The 16,817-nt window shown below is 58.7% G+C and overlaps 2 protein-coding genes across 2 annotated transcripts; one reads left to right on the forward strand and one right to left on the reverse strand.

The window, feature by feature from the left end:
* Positions 1–238: 238 nt before the first annotated feature.
* Positions 239–6,934, reverse strand: P3H4 (prolyl 3-hydroxylase family member 4 (inactive)). Its single transcript, XM_079905827.1, has 8 exons — positions 6,057–6,934; positions 5,790–5,942; positions 5,501–5,672; positions 4,644–4,772; positions 3,611–3,756; positions 2,864–2,947; positions 1,265–1,409; positions 239–939 (listed from the first exon to the last, which is right to left on the reverse strand). Exons 1-8 carry the CDS (start codon positions 6,537–6,539, stop codon positions 917–919), a joined length of 1,335 nt encoding a protein of 444 aa, XP_079761953.1. The 5' UTR covers positions 6,540–6,934; the 3' UTR covers positions 239–916.
* A 485-nt stretch (positions 6,935–7,419) lies between these two features.
* Positions 7,420–15,333, forward strand: FKBP10 (FKBP prolyl isomerase 10). Its single transcript, XM_079904961.1, has 10 exons — positions 7,420–7,938; positions 10,527–10,672; positions 11,000–11,189; positions 11,304–11,449; positions 11,906–12,095; positions 12,207–12,352; positions 12,951–13,143; positions 13,461–13,603; positions 13,832–13,995; positions 14,367–15,333. Exons 1-10 carry the CDS (start codon positions 7,577–7,579, stop codon positions 14,550–14,552), a joined length of 1,866 nt encoding a protein of 621 aa, XP_079761087.1. The 5' UTR covers positions 7,420–7,576; the 3' UTR covers positions 14,553–15,333.
* The last annotated feature ends 1,484 nt before the right edge of the window (positions 15,334–16,817 follow it).

A 16,817-nucleotide genomic window follows, 5' to 3' on the forward strand; every position in this document is an offset into this window, starting at 1 on the left:
CTGGCAGTCCCACTGCCACCACAAAGTCTCATGTTATCAAGCCGTATCCCTAGGGTTCCTCTGGCCACTAAGAGGGTCTGTTCCCTGCCGTGGAATGAATGGGAGAGTGGGCAGAGAGGGCAGCGCAGGGCATGCTTGCTCTCAGTAAACGCTTGGAAAGCAAAAACCGGAAGTAAGTGTCCTTGCGCCCCCCCCCCCCCACACATTCCCTGAGGGAAGCGATGCTGAACTAGGAAAATACAGGACATACCACCTTAGAAATCTGAAACCACCATCTTGCCAGGACTCAGGCAGAACTGCATCCTCACGCCCCCTAGTGGCAGATTGCAATGGCAGGCTGATGCTCCTCGTGGTTGCAAACACCCAGGGTCCATCCACAGAGGCCAAACTGTGGCCCCTCACCTGTCTCCACATTTACTGATGAGGGGAGATGGGTGCAGAGGGAAGGAGGGAAGGACTTGCCCAGGGGAGTCTGGACCCCAATGCTGTGATTCATTCAACAGGAAATGTTTATTGAGCACTGACGGCCAATGTGCCAGGAACCGCTGGACTCCTGGTCCAGTGCTCTTCGGGATGCCAGCTGCCCCTCTGCTGTGTCTGCAATTCAGCTTGAGACCCCGACTAGGAAGAGCTAGCATCTTCTCCTCCAGGAGACTGCCCCACCGGGTGGGGAGGACACTGGGAGGAGGACAGGCCGGCAGCCGCTGCAGCACCATCATACGGTGGTCCAGAGACCCAGAGAGGAGGCAAGAGGGGTCTGGGGAGCAGTGCTCACAGTTGGGACAGGATGGGGCCTGGTCAGCTATGTCCATTTACATGTTTAATAAATAGTTGTTGTTGCTGCCCAGGCTGGTGGGGGTGGTACCACTGGGCCCGAGATTCCCAAAGCTCTTGAGGGGTGCCGGGGGCCCTCTTCTTATGCTAGTTCAGGCTCCGGCTCTGAAAAATGAAAGGAGAGAGCATTGGGGTTAGCTTCCCATCCCCAACAGGTTTCTGGGTGCTGTCCTCGGGGAGGTGGTGCAGGCAGGAGTGAGGGTCCCCAGGAACAGGTCTCAGCTGGTCCCTCCTCCAGGAAGGATGTCACCCCCACCCCTCTACCAGGTGGGACAGGGGCTGCTAACAGGCCGGAAGCCCCCAGAAGAGGGGTGCCAGCACCCAGCACAGCTACCCCACAGCCTCTGCAGGCCAGTGCTTGGATCCTCCTGTCCCTAACGTCTAGCCCAGGCTGCATCCCCGCCCCTCCACCGGGACACAAGTCGCTGACCGGCCTCAGCCTCGTCGCCCTTGGCATCTGGCTCCTGCCACCAGTCGGCATAGATGCTTTCCTCGTAGTCGCCCTCCCCTTCAAACTCGGCATCAGACGGGGGCTCCTCAGGCTCCACGGGCGGTTCTGTCTCCTTCAGCTCCATCTAGAGCAGCGCCAGGATGGGAGGATAAACCAGGTCATAGCAGGCACAAACCCGGATCGGCTCCCTTCCTGGCCAAGGGGCCCTCCCATCCCATCTTGGTCCCAAACCCCTCCTTCCCAGTCACACTCAAGACCTCACACAGGAATAACTAGAGGGTTTCTCCCTAAGTCCTCTTCCCAAACTGCCCCCTCAATGAACTGATGCATGGGGCTCCACCAGCAGAGCTTCAGGGTTGGTGTAACCTTCTTCCTCTCCACAGCCCACCTTTTAAGCGTAAATACCCAGGCAACACTGCTAGTCCACGAATACTGTCTGCTCATGCTGCTTCCCGGCCAGGAACACCTTTACTCCCCTGTGCTTAGATAGCTTTTGTTTATCCCTCCAACACCAGGCATCAGCTCCAGGATGCGGCCCTTGCTGATGACCCTGGCTGGGTCTGGAGGCCTCGTCCAGCACCCCGTGCTGACTTCTCCCACTGCACTGAACGGTGATCTGATTGGGCGAGGGACTGTGCCTTTCATCAATTTACCACAGCCCCAAGCACGGTGTCTGGCAAACAGCAAGCGACAAATAACAGTGATCAAAATGGCTACCACCCCCTGAGAACCTACTATGCGCCAGCTCTACACTAAGTGATTCACATCCTAGATCTCATTGAATTCCCACCACAGCAGTGTAAGATGGCCATTATTCTCTCCATTCCATGGATGAAGAACTGGAAGTTAGAGGGTTACCTAACACTTGCCTGGGAAATGGTGGAGCCAAGTCTGGTAAGCACCAAAGCCTGGGGGCTCACTGTGCAGACCTGGCCCCCTGTTTGATGAGGGGGGGCATGGGTGCATGAACAATGGAGGGGATAGATAAATAAGCACTGGGCGGCCACACCTCAGAGAATTCAGGCTCTCAAACCCTCATTTAGAATCAATGTAATAACACACCGTGGTCCTTCCTTCCTGGCGTCCTGTGTTCATTCATTCACTCACTGGTTCATTCAAGCCCAGTTTCTGAGGGCCAGCTCTGTGCCAGGTGCTATGGGAGAGCTGGGAATAACCTGGTCCCTGTCCTGGAGCCCAGTCCTCTAGGAGACTGGCTGGAGAAAAGGGCGGGGTGAGACAGACAGGGCTGTAAGTAACTCCGGTCCAGGGAGGCACAGACGGTCAGAGTAGGCACTGCAAGCCCAGAAGACAGAGCCAGGACGTACAGCAAGGGCTTCTGGAAGAGGCGCCACCAGAGCTGGGCCCAGGAGAAGCGAGATTCAGACATGTAGAGAACGGGGGTGTGAGGACACGGAGTGGGGAGAGGAGGGCAGGTGTAAACAAGGGACAGGTGAAATCCCTCTGCTTCACAATGGCTGACTGCCACGAGCTGAGGCTGAGATTCGGCACAGCGGCCCCAGGAAGAGGATCAAGGGGTGTCCGTCACCACCCAAGCCAGGAGGGCAAGGGGCCACTTACCTCGTCATCTGACTGCAGGTACATGTGCGCAAACTCCAGCAGCTCCCGAAGCTCAGCTGTCTGGTTGTGGTAGAGCATGGCCTCCTGGGAGGAGGGAAGAAAAGTGAGGTGAGCCAGGCCCTGCTGCCAGATGGTGGAGGGGCCAGAGCTCCTAGGATCTGGGCCCTCTGGCCCTTTCACAGCTCGAGGAGCAGGGAACAGGTATCAGTTCACATGCTGGTCGAAAAATCACAGCTGCTTGAAGCGCCGGGTTAAGAAGGATTCTGAGGGCTCAGTGAGAAAGAGTGCCTAAATCGATTCGCAAAGTCTGCCACTGACAAGGAAGTGGGGAGTGGCACCACGTGCCCCATATTTGCCAGCCTTGCCCTAGAATTCCAAGGGGTTCCTCAGTTGGTCCAGGTTATGGGGTCCCTGGGGAAGGAGGGCAAAGGCCAGCAGTGAGCATGGTGAGAGTGGGGAAGGGAGCAGGCAGGGACAGATATTTTTTACCTCCCACATGCCAGGCACTGTGCTGGAGACGTAGGCTGTTCCACCCCCATTTTGCAGGTGAGGCAATAGATTCAGAAAAGGCCAGTAGTGTTCCCAGGACCACACAGCTGGTGGGTTTGAACCTAGGACTCCAACTACAACCCAAATTCTTTCTTTTTATTTCTCACCCTGCCTTTGGAAGAAGCCATGTTTTTTTGTTTTTTGTTTTTGTTTTTTTAATCAAATCGTATATCCTGAGAATGCCTCGGCGATGCCCACCTCCCTGGGCTGGAAGTCCTCCTCCTCCAGGCCCCAGCGGGCCCTGTGGAAGCGATAATACACCAGGTTTTGCTGCATGACATTGTCTTCGGGGTCAAAGAGCATGTAGCTGGCGGCACTGCGGGCGGCCTGGCGCACGTCGTTCACTGCAGGCAGGACAGGAGTGAGTAGTGGCCCTGGCACTTCCCCACCTTCAGGGATAACCCTCAACTAACCCACCCCTATCTCCCAATCTAGTCCAGTGCCCCTGGCTCCCCAGCTGCCTCCCAGAATACCTGTTGGGCGCCTCATCCCACCCAGTAATAATACAAGCTAGAATGTATTGGGCACTTACCTTATGCCCCATGTAACTCATTTAAACCTCACTGTTACTGTCATCCCCATTTTACAGATAAGAAATCTGAGGCACAGAGAGGTCAGGTAAATTGCTTGAGCTCACACAGCTGGAGAATGATGGCACTGGGGAATCAGAAGCCGGTGGCCCAGCCCTCGACCTGTTTGCCAACTAGAACACAAAGGGTCTCCTGGCCCTTGGTCTTCAGCTCCTCCTCTCCAGCTCCAGCCTGTCTGAATCTTGGCATCTCTGCATTGCAGAAACCCTGGAGATTGACCATCTTAGCCCCGGCTGATGCCAGAATCCCCCGTAAGTGAGGACGGCCTTAAGTGCTGGTGCTACTTTTTATTAGCCATGTTAACTAATGGCCCCTGACCCTCTGTGAGCCTCGGCTTCCTCATCTGAAAAATGGGTCCAGTAACGCCAGCTACCAGTTGCTTGTAAGGGGATCAAGTGAGATAAACAGATGTGGCAGGGCTTTGTAAACTATCAAGTGCTGTGCAGTTGTTGACTATCCAGTCATTTACCCAAGAGGCCCTGGCATTCTCCCCTGAGGCTGCTCTCTGTTCCCCGCCACAAGCTTCTCACCTGCCTCACCACCGCCAGCCTTCCCTCCCGTCACCAAGGGTCCTCAATTCTGGCTCGGCTTCATTCCCAGCGCAGTGCTCTCCCCCACCCCAAGCCCCCCAGGACGCTCACACTTGTAGTAGGCAAACTGCAGGTAGTGATACATGGTGGCCACGAACTTCTCCACGAAGAAGCCGCCCACGTTGGGGGTCAAGTTGGCCTCACAGTCCACCTTGCACTGCAGGGATTCTGCAAAGAGATCTGGGGGTGGGGGTGGCAGCGGTGAGGAGCTGGTGTACTGAAGCGCTCCATCCCGCTGATGGGGAGGACGGCCGATGGCTTCCAGTCCCAGCTCTGCCTGCTGATCCCACGAGACAGTCGAGGGACAAGGGATGCGGCGGAAGCCTACAGTGGCCTGGGCTGACTTATCACCCCCACAGCTCACCCACCGCCCCAAAGCCAGAGGAAGCCAGGGCACACTGGGAGGTTGGCAGGTGAGGCCTGCAGGTGGGACTGAAGCCCAAAGAGAGAAGCTCAGGACAGTCCCTTCTGCCCCTGCTGAGGGACTCTGCCCTTAGGGATCCCCAGACTAGGTGTGATTTCTGGCCACAAACTGCTTTCTGCACACACCTGCTGGGTCATTTCCCACCTCAGCAACCTTGCACCTGCGTTGCCCTCTGCCTGGAAGGCCCATGAACCCAACCTCCCCAGACCCTTTTGGGATGTCACCTCCTCTCTGCACCGATGCCCAGCACCTTGGACACTCCCTACTGCAGCCCTCTGCACCCAGTGGCAGGTGTTGTTGGTCCCTCTCAGCCAATGCCGACTGAAGGGTCTGAGGGTAGGGATAACGCCTTATGCCTGTCCGCCTCCCAGGCATTTAGTAGGCGCTCGATAAATGTGTATGAAAGGAACATTTGTGTTAAGGTGCCTAGAAGTTCTGGGAAGCAGGGCCCTGCGATGAAAGGGATGCCCACCGGGGTGGATACCTGCTATGGCTGGATAGAAGTCCTTGAAGTCCACCTGCTCGTGGGCCCCCTCGCAGCCAGCCAGACACCGGGCAAAGACGGCCATGTACTCGGCCAGGGCCCGCTCCATGTCCTCGGTGCTGCTACGGAAATCTCCGCTGTTGTAGAGCTTCACAGCCCGGAGGAACACGGCCTAGGGGGAGGGGACGCGGCACAGGGGTCAAGGGGACCCCCACACCTCCCCTCCCCCACGGGCCCTATGGGGGACTCAGGGAATTGCGTCAGGGCTGGCCCTACCCTGGCACCCCACCTCATAGGGCTGGGCCTCCAAGTCCGTGAGGGGCTCGTCGGCGGCGTCCAGCAGCCCGCGATAGTAGTTGAGATACTTGGCGGTGAGCTCGTGCTTCGGGTTCCTCTGAAGGAAGGTGTAGGCCGCGGCCACCGCTTTCTCCAGCCGGTTCGCCTGCGGCGTGGGGACAGGGCCGGTCAGCAGGGCCAGAGCCCGCAGCCCCAAGCACACGCGAGGAGCCGCGCTCCCCCCGACCCGACTAGGAGGCGCCGCCGGCTGGACGCACACCTTGAACTGCGCGTAGTGCAGGTACTGGTAGGGCAGGCGGCTCTGGAAGTCGCGCAGCAGCTGGCGCGGCGGGTAGGGCACCTGGAAGGCGGGCAGCGAACGCTTGCAGCGCCGCAAGCAGGCGGCGCGCTCCAGGACGTGGCCGAAGAGCCGCAGCTCGCGGGCCCACTCGTCGCCGCGGCCGCCGTCGGGGCCGGGGGTCGCAGGCCCGGGGGGCGCGGCGGCGGGCGGCGCGGGGCCGCTGCAGTTGGCGTGGCAGAAGGCCTCGCTGTCCCGCAGCAGCCGGTGCAGCCGCAGCGCGGCCTCGAGGTAGCGAGCGCTCTCGCGCCAGCTCTCGCCCTCGTACTGCTCCAGCGCGTGCCCGTAGGCCGCGGCCAGGGGCATCAGGTCCTCGGGCGGGAAGCCCCGGAAGCTGTACTTCTCGTACTGCGCCCCGGCGCTGCCCAGCAGCAGCCACAGCAGCCCCCACGCCGCCCGACCCATAGCCCCCTCCGCGCCGCTGTCTCTTCCCTCCGCGAGCTGGCGTCCCGGCCCAGCTGCCGGGCAGGCTGGCGGGCTCAGGGGCCCGGGACTGGCCGGCGCGCCCGCTGGGTCTTAGCGCCTGGTACCGGGGGCAGCGAGGCGGGGTCGTGGCTTGAGTCAGATCCCCCGAGGGCCCGAGGGCTGTGTCTCCACTCTTTTAAGAAAGCCAACACTATCCTGCGTCTCCGATCTCCTGCCCTTGGGGGTCCTCCCCTTGGCAGATGGTGAGAGGGTGGAGGAACAATTCCCGCAGGGATGCGGAGCCCAGAAAGCCCCTCCCACACAAAGACAGTCCCCCCACCCCCAGACCTTAATATAGAGAAACTGAGGGAAGTGCCACCTCACTCTACTTTACCCAAGCCCTGGAATCTGCTCTTCCATCAGAGCGGTCCTTCTGCTCACTCCCCACTCCCAGCCCCGAAGACGTTCCTCCAAGTGTCCCCCCAGCCCGCGACGGGGAGGCACACCCCCGGTTTTACCCTGCACGTCCTCCACTCTCACCACCTCCCACTCGATCTCCATCCCCACGTCAGAAAGTCCTCTGGCAGTCCAGCTTTTGCAGGACAAAGCAGCCCGTCCCTGGAGAGGCCGTCCCTGGGGCAGAAGGGGTGGGAGGGAGCACTGAGATACCCCTCCGATTCCGGAGCCTCACCAGCCACCTGGAGAGACCTAGATTTGGGGTTGCCAGCCAAAGAAACAAGGGATGCTTCAGTCCGGCTTTAGGACCCGGGGGGCTCCAGAAAAAAGACTGAACTTTTTTTTTTAAGTCGGCTCCGACTTTCCCAACTTTCCGGAACTTCCCTACCCCTCCCAGGTCTCTCAGCCCCAGGGTACGGGTGGGGGGAAATCTGGAGGGCTTTGTGGTGCTTTCCTCGTACTCTAAAGCTATCAGCCTGGCCCTCCTCCTCCAATTCCACACCCCTTCCCCCCACTCCCACCCCGCCAGCTCAGCCTCCCCAGCCCCCATTCCACGTGGACCAGCCAGGGCGGGGGTGAGGATGGAGGACAGGAAGAGGGGGAGCCAGCTCTGGGAGGAGGGGGGCGAAGGAGTCTGGCGGCGGCGGCGGCTCTCTCGCTCGCCCTCACTGCCGGCCGTCCCAGCTCCAGGCACCATGTTCCGTGCGGGGCGCCCCAGCCACACCGTCCTCCGGCTCCCCCTGCTGCAGTCGCTGCTGCTGCTACTGCTGCAGGCCGTGGGGAGGGGGCTGGGCCGCGCCAGCCCGGCCGGGAGCCCCCTTGAAGATGTGGTTATCGAGAGGTACCACATCCCCAGGGCCTGTCCCCGGGAAGTGCAGATGGGGGACTTTGTGCGCTACCACTACAACGGTACTTTCGAGGACGGCAAGAAGTTTGACTCGAGGTAACGGCTTGGGTGCCCCCAGACTCACCATTTCCCTTCCCGGAGCCCGGGACCAAGCTCTCTCAGTCCTGGGGTTCCCCCGTTGCTGCTTTTAAGCTGTGTCTGCATGCTCCCTACTCACACCGTGATCCCCTAACCTCAAACACAGCACCCTGGGTGGGGGGACTCCTAGACGTCCATCTCCCCAGACATCCCTGCCCTCAATTTCAAACCTTCGCCTCTCAGAAGACCCTTGTTTCTTTCACACAAACTCTCTCTGTCTCTCAGAGTGCTTGAGAATCACGGTGAACTGCTCTATTTACTTACCAGTGCTCTATTTAAAGACATAGAGGGGGTTTTCTGGTCCACAGAGTTGGGGGGAAGGGCATGGTCCCTGCTGCATGTGAATCCTCCGGTGGTCTCAGCACAGCACCCTCTACCTTTCCATCCACCCTGACTCCCTTTCTGGTTCCAGCCACAGGTTTCAGTGCCTTTGTGTTTAGAGAAGAAGAAGTAAGTAGAGTTTTGGGGGGAGGGGGAGGGGGTTTAGCAGCCAGTGGGGTAAAGCAGGTGGGCACTCTAAGACAGCAGGATGGATCAGGGAGTGCAGGGCATAGCTTGGCGTAAGGACCCTGTCTGCCTACATGTCACACGGTCACACATGCCACCCTGGGCTCCTCCGAGGGTTTTCATGCCTCCCTCTCCCCGTGATCCCGCACCCTCATCTCCCTCCATCTTAGCTCGACCAGGTCAGTGCTGTCGCCCATCTTGCCAGCCTTGGGGTTTGAGAGATGGGTTTCTGGTCTGTGTCCAGGCTTTCCGTCTGCTCTGGCAAGTCCATTTTTCTCGGTGGGGGCAGGGCCGTACGCCAGGCCAGCCTCAGTTAAACCTTGGGTCCAGGTCGCACACACAACTCGGCCTATAGAGATTAGTGGCTTTGGAGGCGAGCAGTTTATTGGGTAAGAACACGAACTCCTGAGACCAAGACCCTGGACTCAAACCCAGGCTGCGATCATGGACGAGGAGTTTTGCCTCTTTAAGCTTTACTTTCCTCATCTGAAAACAAGGAGATTAAAAAACAGTCTGGAAAACTGCATCCCTCCTTCCTAAGGCTGATGTTAGGACTCAAGACGATGAATGAACGTGAACTTCACACAGTACCTTACGGTCTGCAAGCGGGTTCAGTACCCATTGATTAGCCTTGACTCTGGGGAGAACTTTGGTCGTGTTTAACTGGTAGAAGCTTCTTGCCATGCTTGGGCTCTCACAACGGCACTGTGGAGGAAGCAGGCCGTACAACCAGCTCGGTGGGCAAAATGAGGCATAGGCAGTAGACAGGAGTACAGCTGTGAGCCTGTGGCCACCCAGGAGTGGAGCGGGGGTTGGGAGTTGGAGAATGGCCTCCCTATCGGGGATTCTGATAGGGACTCTTGGACCCAGGTTGCATCCAAGCAGTGCTGAGCTTGGAAAACTTTCACAACCCATGACACCTTCCATCAAAATAATAATCTCCCATCTTTCCTTAACTTCTTAAAACTTAAACCTAACTAAATCAAGTAAAAGCCATGGCGATTTTAGAGTAGCCTTTTTCAAAATTGAAAACCAATCCCTATCCCCAGCCAGCTCTGCTTTTCCCTTCCTTTCTTCTGTGAATTGATGGTGCAGTGGCCCAAACGTGGGCTTTGGAGTTCAACAGACCAAACATTAGCTGTGTGACCTTGGGCAAATCATTTGGTCTCTCAAATCTCAATTTTTCTCGTAAGAAAAATGAAATCAATAATGCCCGTTTCGGGAATTCCCTGGTGGTCCAGTGGTTAGGACTCGGCGCTTTCACTGCTGTGGCCCGGCTTGGCCCGGCTTTGATCCCTGGTGGGGGAACTAAGATCTCACAAGCTGCATGGTGCGGCAAATAATAATAATAATAATAATGCCCACCTCACAGGGAGAGAATTAAATAAGATAATGCATGCAGGGACTTCCCTGGTGGTCCAACGGTTAAGGCTCCGCGCTCAGGGGGCCCGGGTTCGATCCCTGGTCAGGGAACTAGATTCCGCATGCCACAACTAAGAGCCCACATGCCGCAACTAAAAGATCCCGCATGCCGCAACGAAGATCCCAAGTGCCACAGCTAAAGATGCGGCACAGCCAAATAAATAAATATTTTTAAAAAGATAATGAATGCAAAATGCCAAGCATTTCTTCGGCCTTATCATTTAAGTGCTGGATAACTGGTCTCCCCCCACACACACACCCCCACCCCGCCCTGGGTCTGCACTTCCCACTCCTTTTCTGTCAGCAGATAGCAGCAGCAGATGGGACTGCTGGCACCATCCCCCCACCCCAGGGTAGATAAAAGCCCCTGGCCTCCTGGAGGACTTCCTTTCATAACAGCCCATCCTATTAAGGCGGGAGTCACGCGCATCTAGGAGGGAGGCTTGAAGAGTTGAGGAGCCTGTGGACCTGCACCTTTGTGTAGGGAGGGGGATGGGGTGTGTGTGTGTGTGTGTGTGTGTGTGTGTGCGCGCGCGTGCGCGCGCACTTGTGCACCTGTGCATGTATGTGACCATGGGCAGAGGCCACTGTATCCCACCTGTCCCCTCCCTCCCCAGCTATGACCGCCACGCCTTGGTGGCCATCGTGGTGGGCGTGGGACGCCTCATCACCGGCATGGACCGAGGCCTCATGGGCATGTGCGTCAATGAGCGGCGACGCCTCATCGTGCCTCCGCACCTCGGCTATGGCAGCATCGGCGTGGGTGAGGAGAGCCGGGGCCCAGGCATGGGGGGGGGAGGAGACCAGGAGGCAGAAGCAAGGGCTCAGGGCCGGAAAACTGAAGCTCAGAGAGGGAGAGCGGCTTTCCAAGGTCACGCCGCATGCGCCGCAGAATGAATAGCGCGGCAGGTCTGGGACTAGACTTTTCCGTCTCTTGCCCCTGGGGCGGGAGGAAGGGCAATAATAGGGCCCTGGGTAGGATCCTAGCTTGACCTGGGAGAAGGGGAACTAAGGATGGTGGAGTGGGAGGCCAAGCAGGATGCTCAGACCTCCACTCCACCCCCCACTCTGGGGGCTGCACCAAACGCAGCGGGGCTTATTCCCCCGGATGCCACCCTCTACTTTGATGTGGTCCTGCTGGATGTGTGGAACAAGGCGGACACTGTGCAGGTGAGCACCTTGCTGCGCCCGCCCCACTGCCCCCGCATGGTCCAGGACAGCGACTTTGTCCGCTACCACTACAACGGCACGCTGCTGGATGGCACTGCCTTCGACACCAGGTAAGGGCTGGAAGGAGCCCTGGGGCGCCAGGGACTGTGGCACGCAGCGGAGAGTCGGGGGCCTTCCTGCCTCTCCCACCAACAGCAGCCTCACCCCTACCTCATCCTCTGCAGCTACAGTAGAGGTGGCACTTACGACACCTACGTGGGCTCTGGCTGGCTGATCAAGGGCATGGACCAGGGGCTGCTGGGCATGTGTCCTGGAGAGAGAAGGAAGATCGTCATCCCTCCATTCCTGGCCTATGGCGAGAAAGGCTATGGTGAGGGCAAGCAGGGACTTGGGCTGCCACATATAGTTGTTCAGGTTGAGTACTGCACAAGGACACCCAGCCAGGGAGGCAAGTAGTGATGCAATCTAGCCCTTGGTGGTCACCTCACTAAGAAGGGGTGCTTGGGTGGTTAGGACTCGGCACTATCACTGCTGGGGTCCGGGTTCAATCCCTGGTTGGGGAACTGGGATTCCGGAAGCCTCGAAGCACAGCCAAAAAACAAAAGGTGCTTTATTCCGATTCACACAAAGCCTCATACGGGCTGGTGGTGGCCCTGGGGAGAGCTCAGCTCAGGCCTCACAGGGGCAGAACCGGGGCTGCTGATGGGCGTCAAAGGCTCTGGAAAGCAGGGTTAGCACCTTTGCACGGTGCTCACATAGGCCTTCCTGAGTGGAAGAGCCCTGCTTTGCTCTCCACGTGTATGGTTCAAGCCTATCCCTTCCCCAGGGACTGTGATCCCCCCGCAGGCCTCCCTGGTCTTCCAAGTCCTACTGATTGACGTCCACAACCCAAAGGACGCGGTTCAGCTGGAGACACTGGAGCTGCCACCTGGCTGCGTCCGGAGAGCCGTGGCTGGGGACTTCATGCGTTACCACTACAACGGCTCCCTGATGGATGGTACCCTCTTTGACTCCAGGTCCGGGGGGTCCTGAGGACGACGGTGGGGGCTGGGGGCGGCTCTGTGCTGCAGGAAGGGCGGGGCCGCTGTGACTCTCTTGCCCGCCTCCCCGCCTTGTATGTATTGCAGCTACTCCCGAAACCGCACCTACAATACCTATGTGGGGCAGGGCTATGTCATCCCAGGGATGGACCGGGGGCTGCAGGGCTCGTGCATGGGGGAGCGCCGGAGAATCACCATCCCCCCCCACCTTGCCTATGGGGAGAACGGGACTGGTAGGCATGCTCCCTGTTCCCCAAGCCAACACCGCAGTTCCTCCTGACCTTCCCCCTGATGGGCAGGGGCAAAGGGGGCGGATTCCAGCCATTGCTCTGCCCCTCTCATCGAAAAAACTGGTCCCCCACCCAACTCCTGCCACAAGGACTCCATCCTTTTCTCCAGGGGGCAGTCCCCCACTTCTCCCCTTCCGCACTGGAGAAAGGCAGCAGACTCCTGAGCTTGGGGAGGGAGGGTGGTTATGGAAGAACAGAAACAGCATAGCCCTGGGAAGCAAAGAGACCTGGATTTGAGTCCCAGCTTTGCTGGAAGCCTTTGCTTGCTCACCTGTAAAATGGACCTAATCACATCGATCAGCAGGGTGAGTTATTGGGAGGTTGCAAGATACATATGGAAAAGGCTTTCCAGCTGGCGTGCCCCTCCCCTCCCCTGCCTCCTCACCACCACAGAGTACATTACAAGAGTTGACTATGTAGACAAACATCCCATCCCATCCTTGTTTAAAACCCCAGGATGGGGAAGGTCTGGGGCCTCCATGGAGACCTAGAGCAGCCCCTCCTAGACTCCAGCTGATCCACGCCCCCATTCTGGCCCCAGGAGACAAGATCCCTGGCTCTGCTGTGCTGATCTTCGACGTCCACATCATCGACTTCCACAACCCTGCAGATCCAGTGGAAATCAAGACACTGTCCCGGCCCCTGGAGGCCTGTAACGAGACGGCCAGGCTTGGGGACTTCGTTCGCTACCACTACAACTGCTCTCTGCTGGACGGCACCAAGCTCTTCTCCTCGTGGGTCCGGGGCAGGGCCAGGGCTGGGCAGGCGGGTGGGCCTAGCAGCACCCCTGACCCTTCCTCCCTAAGTTCCCATCTAAGCTGAAATTCTTAAGTCCACAGGCAGAGGGAGGGTGAAGTAAGCAGTAGGGGAGCTGCTAGTTCCACTCAGTGGAGGGAAATGAGCAGGGAGAGATGAGCCCCCGGCCACACTGCAGGGCAGTTACGAGATAAGGGGATTGATCCTATCTCTGCACTGCTGGGTCCCCGCACCCTGCCCTGGGCCTGCCAGGGACCAGGATGAGCACTGACCTGGGAATCTGTTCTCCCCCCAGCCACGACTACGGGGCCCCTCAGGAGGCGACTCTGGGCGCCCACAAGGTGATCGAAGGTCTGGACACAGGCCTGCAGGGCATGTGTGTGGGAGAGAGGCGGCAGCTGGTTGTCCCTCCGCACCTGGCCCATGGAGAGAGCGGAGGTGAGCAGAGACTGGCCTGATGGCTTTCCTCCTCCCCTCTGCCCCCGCCCCCTGGAGCCTGGATGGCTGCGGGCAGGAGTGAGTGAGGCCTTCCCAATGCTTCCCATTCCATGCCCCACTCTCCAGCCGCCAAGGCAGGAGCTGAGGCCTGTAGGCTGGGAGCGCACTGGGCAGGCAGTGAAGCCGGGCCCAGACCCTTCCCTCTCTCTACTCCTCCCCTCCCTCCAGCCCGGGGGGTTCCTGGAAGTGCTGTGCTCCTGTTTGAGGTGGAGCTGGTGTCCCGGGAGGATGGGCTGCCCACAGGCTACCTGTTTGTGTGGCACGAAGACCCTCCTGCCAACCTGTTTGAAGACATGGACCTCAACAAGGATGGCGAGGTGCCCCCGGAGGAGGTGGGTGAGGAGTTCACCCCTAGTAATCCCGCCCACGCTGTCACCTGGCAGGAGCCACCTTGCACGGTGGCATCTAACGAGAACACGATGTGTGTCCACCATCCTGTCTGCACCCGTCTTGCTGCCCTTCTGCGGGTCAGTGTGCCTTAAGCCCCTCCTCCCGCCTTCACCTCTGGCACATGCAGCCCATCGCCCCGTGGCTGCCCGGCCCTGGGCACGCCCTCCGCCCCCGCCCCCCTCAGGACGCAGCACCAACCAGCTCCTCTCCTCAGTCCTCGCTGGAAGGCCTCCACCTGGGGACCCGTCCCAAGATGAGCACAGCTGCTCAGGCAGGACGCTCTCTCCCCTCCCCTTGGCTCTCCTCGCTGCAGTTCTCCACCTTCATCAAGGCTCAAGTCAGTGAGGGCAAGGGACGCCTCCTGCCTGGCCAGGACCCTGAGAAAACCATAGGAGACATGTTCCAGAACCAGGATCGCAACCAGGATGGGAACATCACCGCTGAGGAGCTCAAGCTGAAGTCGGACGAAGACCAGGAGCGGGTCCACGAGGAGCTCTGAAGGGCCAGGGCCTGGGCCCAACTGCAAAGGTCGTCTAGGGGGACAGCGGGCAGTGGGGCCGACTTCCCAACAGTCACCCTCCCTGCTGGCATGAGGTCTGGAAGTTTCTAGAAAGTGGTCAGAGGGGACAACTCTGGTTTTCCCACTGCCCGAGAGTAAAATCCACAGCACAGATCTCTATTTGGTTTTTCTCTCCCAGCCCCAAACCCCTTCCTTAAAAGTTTTGGAATTACAAAGCCAATCTGGGGATTGGTGGAGTTTGGGGGTTGGCTGGGGTCATTGCTGGCCCCTTGCTCAGACCTCCCCTCTGTGTCACCAGACACTGAGGAAGGCCAAGCTCATCATTTCCTTCTCTCCCCAAACTTCCCCTTTACCTGTACTTTTCCTCACCATCCTCAACCCGCACACCCCCGCCCCCGCCCACGGTCCCCATTCCTCTGTCCTGGCAGCTCCCCAGGAACATGAACCCCCAGCTTTCCTCCCTTGGCTCTGGCTGGTTCCTAGGGAAGGGGACGGTTCCGGGAGGGCAGCCCTACCTTACCTGTCCGGTTCCCTTCACCTGTCCCACGCCCCCTCGCCGCCGACCAGTGGTGGCTGAAGAGCCCCTGGGGTGCTGCACTTCAGGGCTGGGCTTTGTGTCTCCTTTTATCCCTAAAGGCGGCTGCCTTCTCTAGGGACCAAAGAACAAGAGAAAAATGAAGGGGGGTGGTATGAGGAAACCTACTTGGATGGATCTTAGGGCTATGAAATCCTTGGTTCGGGGCTGAGATAAATGTGGAAAAGGGGCTCATTATTGAGGGGTGGGGGGGGTGGGCAGAACTCTGCACACTCAAAAGGCTAAACTGGTGTCAGACCCCCTTCTCCTTTGTGCCAAATAAAACACGTCCGAAACCAAAGTCCTCGGGATGCAGTCTTTCTTGATTGGTGGCGGGAAGCTTAGACCCAAGTGTTGGGAGGAAGGGGAGCAAGGCAGGCCATCTCCATGGCCCTTCAGCTCAAGACCCTGTGTCCCTAGGTCTCAGCCTCCTGCCTCCCTGAGGCCCAGCTGGGGCCCTCACCATGGAGGGAGGCTGGGGGGTACGTGTCCACAGAGAGGGGCCTGCAGGGGAGGCCTGGAGACATGATCCTGATCTCCTAAGGGTCCCAGCTGAATGGAAAAACAAGTTCCCTGAACTCAAACACAACATGCAAAGCTCAGGGGTTAAATTAAACCACACAGGTCAGATTCCCCTTTCACACAGACCATTTCTAATATGGCGACGTTCCCACCTCTCCCTGCTCCAGCTGTTATCACCTGCCTGGTGCTTCTCCCTCCTGCCAGAGAGAAAGGTAATGGAGTTCAAACCTCTGGTGTCCTGAGGAAGGAGTTGCTTCAGCCACTCATCAGGCCATCTGCCCTCACCTGCCTGGCTGGACTCTGGCCAGTGCGACAGAGGTGACCCAAGCCATCCAAGGGGGTGGGGTGGGGGGGATGCTTGGGAGAGAAAATGACTGGATTCACACCCCAAACTGCCCCCACAAGCACCGAGCTCTTGCCCAAGATCCCCCGAGAGACGGAGCTGCTCCCCACGGTCGCCAGCGACTGATACTCCCTGGTCCCAAAGCACAGAAAGCACCTCGGGGTCGACAGAGGTGACGGCCTCAGATGATGACCACCCTCCCCCAAGCCTAACAGGACAGCCTGAACTAAGTCCGTGTGGAGGCAGCGTGATGCAGAAGAGAAGGCTGGCTCTGTCGGAAACACTGCAACCCCAGTGTTAGAAAGGACTGGTCCTTTCTAAGTGGACCCGTACCTCATGCAGGACCCCTGTGAGGATGAAACGGCACCTGCAGCACCTGGGTGCACACGGCTGGCCCTCAGTCAGCTGGCCCATCACTTTCTCTGCTGAGCTGCAGACAAACACAACTGACCAGCCACCAGGCAGGCGGATGAGGGAACCGGCTCCCTTCAGGTCCCGACTCAACCACCCTTAAGTCGTGCACTTTAGCGGCCGTGGAGGAGGAGGAAGGACAGGAGCCAAGGGCCCCAGTGAAAATCCACACTCATATGCATCACTTTAGGGACCCATAAAGAGGGGGCTCTGCATACAGGGCCGGCCAAACTCAGCTGATCCCAGCTGAATTTCACGTTTAACGGCTGCATGAGAATCAAGTCAAACCATTCCAGGTCAGAAACACACCCTTCTGACCCTGCCTGCCCACCGTGATGCCCACGGACACACTAGGCTGTGCTCACTGTGCTCAGAGTCTCCTGGGCTAATCCAG

This window comes from Stenella coeruleoalba (assembly GCF_951394435.1).
Source record: "Stenella coeruleoalba genome assembly, chromosome: 19".
In the NCBI taxonomy this organism is placed as follows: domain Eukaryota; kingdom Metazoa; phylum Chordata; class Mammalia; order Artiodactyla; family Delphinidae; genus Stenella; species Stenella coeruleoalba.

What these genes read in the sequence shown, in the direction of transcription:
- FKBP10 (XM_079904961.1), top strand. Translation starts at nt 7,577, where the DNA reads ATGGAGGACAGGAAGAGGGGGAGCCAGCTCTGGGAGGAGGGGGGCGAA. An exon ending in GGCACCAAGCTCTTCTCCTC is followed by an intron (nt 13,144 to 13,460) that starts GTGGGTCCGGGG and finishes TTCTCCCCCCAG; the next exon opens with CCACGACTACGGGGCCCCTC. An exon ending in GGCCCATGGAGAGAGCGGAG is followed by an intron (nt 13,604 to 13,831) that starts GTGAGCAGAGAC and finishes CCCTCCCTCCAG; the next exon opens with CCCGGGGGGTTCCTGGAAGT.
- P3H4 (XM_079905827.1), bottom strand. Translation starts at nt 6,539, where the DNA reads ATGGGTCGGGCGGCGTGGGGGCTGCTGTGGCTGCTGCTGGGCAGCGCC. An exon ending in TGGAGGCCCAGCCCTATGAG is followed by an intron (nt 5,673 to 5,789) that starts GTGGGGTGCCAG and finishes CCCTCCCCCTAG; the next exon opens with GCCGTGTTCCTCCGGGCTGT. An exon ending in GCAGTTTGCCTACTACAAGT is followed by an intron (nt 3,757 to 4,643) that starts GTGAGCGTCCTG and finishes TCCTGCCTGCAG; the next exon opens with TGAACGACGTGCGCCAGGCC.